This window comes from Protobothrops mucrosquamatus, unplaced genomic scaffold (genome assembly GCF_001527695.2).
Source record: "Protobothrops mucrosquamatus isolate PMUCROS unplaced genomic scaffold, P.Mucros_1.0 scaffold2543, whole genome shotgun sequence".
NCBI classification, from domain to species: Eukaryota; Metazoa; Chordata; class Lepidosauria; order Squamata; family Viperidae; genus Protobothrops; species Protobothrops mucrosquamatus.
The window spans coordinates 174947-182529 of NW_015388603.1; the positions used below are offsets into that span (position 1 = coordinate 174947).

General features: G+C 43.5%; 1 protein-coding gene across 1 annotated transcript in view; it reads left to right on the forward strand.

The window, feature by feature from the left end:
* Window positions 1–646: 646 nt before the first annotated feature.
* The window catches only part of LOC107295875 (nicotinamide riboside kinase 2), a gene marked incomplete at its 5' end in the record, with an annotated part of 19460 nt that continues 12523 nt past the window's right edge, over window positions 647–7583 (forward strand). Inside the window, 3 exon segments of the mRNA XM_029285931.1 lie at window positions 647–737; window positions 7214–7262; window positions 7481–7583. Coding sequence (XP_029141764.1) covers window positions 647–737; window positions 7214–7262; window positions 7481–7583 — 243 coding nt within the window.

Here is a 7583-nt window from a genome sequence, read left to right on the forward strand (position 1 = left end):
CCATTCAGATGTTGGTCCATTCAGATGTTGATCCATTCAGATGGTGGTCTATTTAGATGGTGGTCCATTCAGATGTTGATCCATTTAGATGTTGGTCCATTCAGATGTCAATCCATTTAGATGGTGGTCTGTTCAGATGTTGGTCCATTCAGATGTTGATCCATTCAAATTGTGGTCTACTCAGATATTGGTCCATTCAGATATTGGTCCATTCAGATGTTGATCCATTCAGATGTTGGTCCATTCAGATGTTGGTCTATTCAGATATTGGTCCATTCAGATGTTGATCCATTCAGATGTTGGTCCATTCAGATGTTGGTCTATTCAGATGTTGAAGTCCATTCAGATGTTAGCCTATTCAGATGTTGATCCGTTCAGATGTTGAAGTCTGTTAAGTCCACTAAATTGTTGAGGTTGAGAAACATTGCTTGAAAGCCCTGTCTTTCTGAAGTAGGTCCCCCTTCAGCCCACAGAGTTGTGGGGCACACAGAGGTCTGGGGATCTTTGGGGACCTTTGAGAAGGAGAAGGAGGTCCCGCTTCTTCTCAGAGAAGGCCACCCTGGTCCTCATCTCCCCACTCGGCTTCTTCCCACGGTCCTCGTCCTAATCTCGTCTTCGCTCTTCTGCTTCACCTTCCTTCCTCTAGGGTGACCAATGGGGGCAAGACCACTTTGACCAATAGACTTACCCAAGCTCTCCCCAACTGTTGCGTGGTCCACCAGGATGACTTCTTCAAGGTAGGTTGAACTTTCTACTTTGGGTTGATCTAGGGGTTGATTGAATGAACTGAGAAATGGGGGAATCGGGGTGGAACGAAGCACAGGAACTGCCTTCTTAACTCCAGATTGGACCTAGGGTGCAAGCTCCCCCTCCCCATTTGGGAGGCAATGGTTAATGTGAGTAGGGGCAAGAGGACAGATGTGTTTTGAGACCCTTGCCCAATCTGAAACATAAACACCCCTGGTCTTTATCGGCGCTGTCCGTTGTACAGTATAAAGCAGCGTTTTTCAAACTTGGCTATTTTAAGATACGTGGACTACAACTCCCATTGAATTGAAGTCCAGGCATCTTAAAGTTGCCCGAGTTGAAAAACAGTGATATAAAGTAATCTCCCTTTTATTCACAGGTCATAAGAAATATATATGCGTTTTCGTTTGAAAAATATAGATGAGCATTTCTACATATTTGGCTCAAATAGTGGGTGTGTCCCCCTCCGTTCCCCCCAAAAAACTGCCTCACTCCCCTTCCTCTCTTTAGCGATTCTCGTAGGGATTTCCTGCATCAAACGGATATAATCACAGAATAAATGACAGAGTTGGAAGGGACCTTGGAGGTCTTCTAGTCCAACCCCCTGCTCCAGCAGGAAAGCCTATAATATTTCGGACAAATGGTTGTCCAATCTCTTTTTAAAAACCTCCAGTGTTTCAAAACCAAATGCCCAACACCTAGTTATATACCCTCCCTGGCCTCTACTGACAAGAGTGAGGAGGATCCTGTGGCCTAAATGCTACAGTAATACAGCTGCCTAACATGCAAGCTACCCAGGTTTGAATCCCAGAAGGGTAAGACTAGCTGATGACAGCTAAAGAGCTTGAAATAGCTATACTAGTCTCCCATTTAACTCTTTGTCAGCCACAAAATTTTATATTCAAAATTTGTGGCTGGCAAAGAGTTAGTGGGAGACTATTATAGCTATTTCAGGCTCATTAGCCCTCATCAGCTAGTCACACCCTTCAGGGATTCAAACCTGGGCAGCTTGCATGTTAGGCAGCTGTATTTCCTAACATGCAAGCTGCCCAGGTTCGAATCCCTGAAGGGTGTGACTAGCTGATGAGGGCTAATGAGCCTGAAATAGCTATACTAGTCTCCCACTAACTCTTTGCCAGCCACAAATTTTGAATTTATAGTGCTCACAGTATGTGATGTCTGCCTGCAAAACATGCTCCTAGATTGGAGCGAAATGCAGAACAGACTGATTTATATTTGTAGACCGGGTGCCTCACCCAGAAGATAATATATCTATATCTATCTCTATCTGTCTGTCTGTCTATCTATCTATCTATCTATCTATCTATCTATCTATCTATCTATCTATCTATCTATCTATCTATCTATCTATCTATCTATCTATCTATCTATCTATCTATCTATCTATCTATCTATCTATCTATCTAGATAGATAGATAGATAGATAGATATAGATATAGATATAGATATAGATATAGATATAGATATATGCACATTTTAAATCTGTGCATATGTGAAAGATGTTTATCCGAACTTTATTTTTTGCATTGACATACATGCTTGATTTTATTTAAAAAAAAAAAGTAAAGCAGGATAATTATACAATGGGGTTGCAGATATTTCCCCTCTCAATTCTCAATTGTCTCTTTCTGGGCACAGCTCACTGTTCTGAAAGCCATTCTCCCTTAATCTAACATTTTCTCTGTGGGGCCCACAGTCTGTGCTATGGATAAATCGGACCCCACTTAACATACCTTGTGTGGCGGATAATATGTGCCCGTGTAGATAAGATATTTTTTTGCCAGTGTGTGGCTGCCTCTCACAACTCTCTCACTTCAAAAATAGGACATCGAGAGGCCTCCGTAGAGATTGGCATGGCATGTGATATTCGCCCAGTGAAAGAAACACACGTTTAATTTGGCCAAATGCAACAGGGATTAATTAAATCAGGGTTTCCCAAGCTTGGCAACTTTTAACATGGGTGGACTTCAACTCCCATAATTTCTCAGCCAGCCATTTCCTTTCAATGCCTTTTCTTCCCTTTTCTCTTTTTTCCTACACTTTTCCCTTCCTTTTTCCCTCTCCTATTTTTCCTATTATTTATTTTTGTATTTTATATTATAAACTAATAAAAAGACCTATAAATAAATAAAAACAGGGATGAGACCAGTGTTTCCCAAGCCTGGCAACTTCAAGACCTGTGGACTACAACTCCCAGAATTCCCTAGCCAGCCATGAGGGAGTTGAAGTCCACACGTGGCCAAGTTTGGGAAACCCAGCATTAGGGACTACCTAATCTGAGCTGTGGATTTTGGAGCCAGCAGACAAGGAAACAGGCTTCCAGTACCGCCACCACATGTCCATCCAGAGAACTGCAACCCAAATATCTCTGGAAATTCTCTGTCACCCAGATGCTTTTCCACGAGGCAACTGGACTTTCTTGTTTTTCTTTGAAGACGTTTCGCTTCTCAATCCACATAGGAGAACAAGCCCATCCGGACTAGATTCAGCAATCCCTCTGTATTTGAAAGACGAAGGCCACTCTTTCGAAGACAGCAAAGTCCACAAAGTCCAGAGTTGAACACTGGGCGCTATCTAACAAAATGAAATTCAAGGGTGAAAAAAGTGAGGTTCTACATTTAGGCAAGAAAAACCAAATGCACAGGTATAGTATAGGGGGTACCTTGCTCAATAGTAGTAACTGTGAGAGGGATCTCGGAGTCCTAGTGGACAATCATTTAAATAGGAGCCAGCCGTGTGCTGCAGCTGCCAAAAAATCCAACACAGTGCTAGGCTGCATTAACAGAGGGATAGAATCAAGATCACGCAAAGTGTTAATACCACTTTACAATGCCTTGGTAAGGCCACACATGGAATACAACATCCAGTTTTGGTCACCACGATGTAAAAAAGATGTTGAGACTCTAGAAAGAGTACAGAGAAAAGCAACAAAGATGGAGGCTAAAACATATAAGGAACGGCTGCTGGAATTGGGTATGTCTAGTTTAATGAAGAGAAGGACGCGGGGGGACATGATAGCAATCTTCCAATATCTCGGGGGCTGCCACAAAGAAGAGGGGGTCAAGCTATTTTCCAAAGCGCCTGAGGACAGGACAAGAAGCAATGGATGGATGGAAACTGATCAAGGAGAGAAGCAACCTGGAACTAAGGAGAAACTTCCTGACAGTTAGAACAATTAACCAGTGGAACAACCTGCCTCCAGAAGCGGTGAATGCTCCAACAGTGGAAGTTTTTAAGAAGAGACTAGACAGCCATTTGTCTGAAATAGTATAGGATTTCCTGTCTGAGCAGGGGGTTGGACTAGAAGACCTCCAAGGTCCCTTCCAAATCTATTATTATTATTATTATTATTATTATTATTATTATTATTATTATTATTATTATTATTATTACAACATTCTGGACAGAGAGGACCGCTGGCTTGAGAGACGGGTCCAAGAGGGCATCTAGGTCAAAATTGACCAGCCCTCTCTCAACAGAGGGGGAGGGATATGACATCATCCATCTCCCATCTACAACACAGTTCTTTCAGCAGTTCCAAGAAGGCTCCACACCCATTTGCACCCCTCAGGTGACCCTGAGGACACAGATAAACCTCCAAGTGGCCTCAATGACTCTCAGAGAGAGAACTAATGATCAGATGACTGCAAGGAATGTAAATCCTTCCATTCCCCACCATCCAGTCAAAGCTGAAGAAGCTTCTGGGATGAGAAGCAAAACGTCTTCAAAGATAAAACAAGAAAGTCCAGTTGCCTCCTGAAAAAAAGCAACTTTGGGACAAATATATCTTAGCCCTAGAAAAAATGGACAGCAGGTCCTTTGATATAAGCAGGATGAACCCATCATGGTTCCTCAATCCCTTTGCATCAGATAGGTAGAATATTCCCAATCTCCAGATTTTGGAGGAGTAAAATTCTTTCCAGTGGATTTTGGAATTCTGATTTTTAGACCGGGATTTCTTTGGCACTCAAAGGAATCCGGGCAGAATGGCACCAAAAGCAAGGATGATGGACACATTATTCCTTGAGTTTCTAGGAAACAGGGTTAGATATACGAAGAAGAACCTACAAAGAGCGGCTGCAGGACTTGGGTTTAGCTAGTCTAAACAAAAGAAGAAATAGGGGAGACATGATAGCAGCGTTCCAGTATCTGCCACAAGGAAGAGGGGGTCAAGTTATTCTCCAAAGCACCAGAGGGAAGGACGAGAAACAATGGTTGGAAACTGACCAAAGAGAGAAGCAAACCTGGAATTAAGGAGAAACTTCCTGACAGTGAGGACAATTAACCAGTGGAACAGAAGTTGCCTCCAGAAATCGTGGGCGCTCCATCACTGGAAGTTTTTAAGAAGAGGCTAGACAGTCACTTGTCTGAGATGGTGTAGGTTCATCTGCTTGAGCAGAGGGCTGGACTAGAAGACCTCCAAGGTCCCTTCCAGCTCTATTCTATTCTATTTTGTTGCCTGGTTGGGCTGAGATGATGAAAAAAATCCTTTCTCTCCTGAGCAGAATATAAATCCAGGTAATTAAACTCAGACTCAAGAACGGGATCAGCCAGGAATCCCTATATAGCCATGAGTGAAATGAACCCAATCTTCCTTGAATTCCATTGACCTTTATCTAATTCCTTCCAGGTGCTAACTGTTGTGTAAGCTTTTAGCAATAGATCAGTTTCGTTGCACCTTCGTGTGTGGACCTGGTCATTCACGCCAGACAATTTACTTGTCTGGAGGTCACCGGACATAAGAGCCCAGCTGTTGGGTTTACTGACCTCGTGGCTGCATTGTTGTACTGATCCAACCTCTGGGTCTCTTAACTCAGTGACCCAACTGTTGATAGCCTTATTGACCAAGATTAAGATTAAGGAAATGGAGATATTAATAGGTTTGGAGCACCTAGAATTCTGTGGCAGTCTTAACATTTAGGGAAACATATATTGTACTTATTGGAAGAGAATATTTGTAGCTTGGGGTAGAAATAAGGGGTCCTGGGTGCTCTCTGAGCTGGGTGGTTTTCTTGCAGACGTTTCATGACCCAACTAGATAACAATATTGGTGCTTTGGTCATGAAACGTCTGCAAGGAAACCACCCAGCTCAGAGAGAAACTTCAGACCCGGGACTGTTTACAGATCAAGAAGAAAAAGAAAGCCAGAAATCTCCAACTATTATTCTAACTACGGTTTTGTATAATAGTTACAGTTCATAGAAACAGTCCTGAAGGCAACGTGTAAAATATATGTGTATATAATAAGAGAGACAACCCTACACTTCTAGCACGGATGATGTTAGCTAGTCAGGTCATGAAATGTCTGCAAGAAAACCACCAAGCTCAGAGAGTACTAAAGACCCCACAGACTTCTTCTTCTTCCTCCTCCTCCTCCTCCTCCTCCTCCTCCTCCCTGCAAATCCCCCTCCCTTCTAGCACTGATGACGTTCCCCAGTTGGGTCATGAAAAGTCTGCGAGAAAACAAGCAAGTTCAGAGAACACCAAGGACCCCACAGTTCTCCTCTTCCTCTTCCTCTTCCTCTTCCTCTTCCTCTTCCTCCTCCTCCTCCTCCTCCTCCTCCTCCTCCTCCTCCTCCCAGCAAATCCCCCTCCCTAGCACTGTTGATGTTCCCTAGCTGGGTCATGAAACATCTGCAAGCTCAAAGAGCACCAGGGACCCCACAGTTGCTGTCCTCCTCCTCATCTTCCCCCCTGCAAACCCCACTTCTTTCTAGTACTGATGATGTTCCCTAGTTGGGTAATAAAATGTCTGCAAGGAAACCACCAAGCTCAGAGAGAAATAGGGAAGCAACAGTCCTTCTCCTCCTCCTCCTCCTCCTCCTCCTCCTCCTCCTCCTCCTCCTCCTCTTTTTCTTTGCAAACCCCATTAGTGGGGTCATGAAACATCTGCAAGAAAACCACCCAGCTCAGAGAGCACCAAAGTCCCCCCAAGTAAAACAACACACCTCCATTTAGGCAACGCGTCTTAGTGTGTGTTATTTTTTTTCTTTCTGATTCCCAGTTGTCAACACAATAGCTTCATTCGGTCAGACCCTTTCCGATTGCATCGGGGGGGCCCCCGGCAAAAATCTAACCCGTAGAGCAGTGACTTCAAATGAAATATCTTTACTAAAATGCAGAGTTGTGAGGCCGTGTCCAATGCGCTCATTTCAGGCAGCCTTTGAAATCGGGAGAAGCAATTTGACCAATACTCCAGAGCAAAATATATAAATAAAAATAAAATGTGCATTTTAAGGTTCTTGGGACAAGGGGGATGGGGTGGGTGTATTGGTGTGCGCCACTGCAGTTTTGCTAAGACAGAACCTGCCTTGTGTGTGTGTGTGTGTGTGTGCGTGTGTGTGTGAGTGCGTGTGTTTTGCAGTAGCGTCCAGGCTGTGATCGGATCTTAAGTAACTGATCAGCCTGCCTTTGCAGCATTGTTTTATTGATCACTATGTTTCAGCCACAAGATCAAATACAAGTCGGGGACGACGGCTTTAAGCAATGGGATGGTAAGAACAGTGTTCGCTGTAGGATGCAGTAATGTATATTTTCCTAAGTATATTTTATTTATCACTCTCCTATTATTATTATTATTAAAAAACAACATTTAAATAACTTTATTATACATTCACTTCTTTAATTTACATACATTCACACTGAGTTTCACGTTTTTCTAAACGGGCGCGTGCATCGTGGTGTCTATATGAAGCTGGTTTCTTCTCACTAGTTTTGGCTTCCCTGGATATGGAGGCGATGGTGAACACCGTGAGGGCCTGGAGAGAGAACCCCGTCAAGTTTGCCCGATCGCACGGGGTGAACGTGTCGCACGA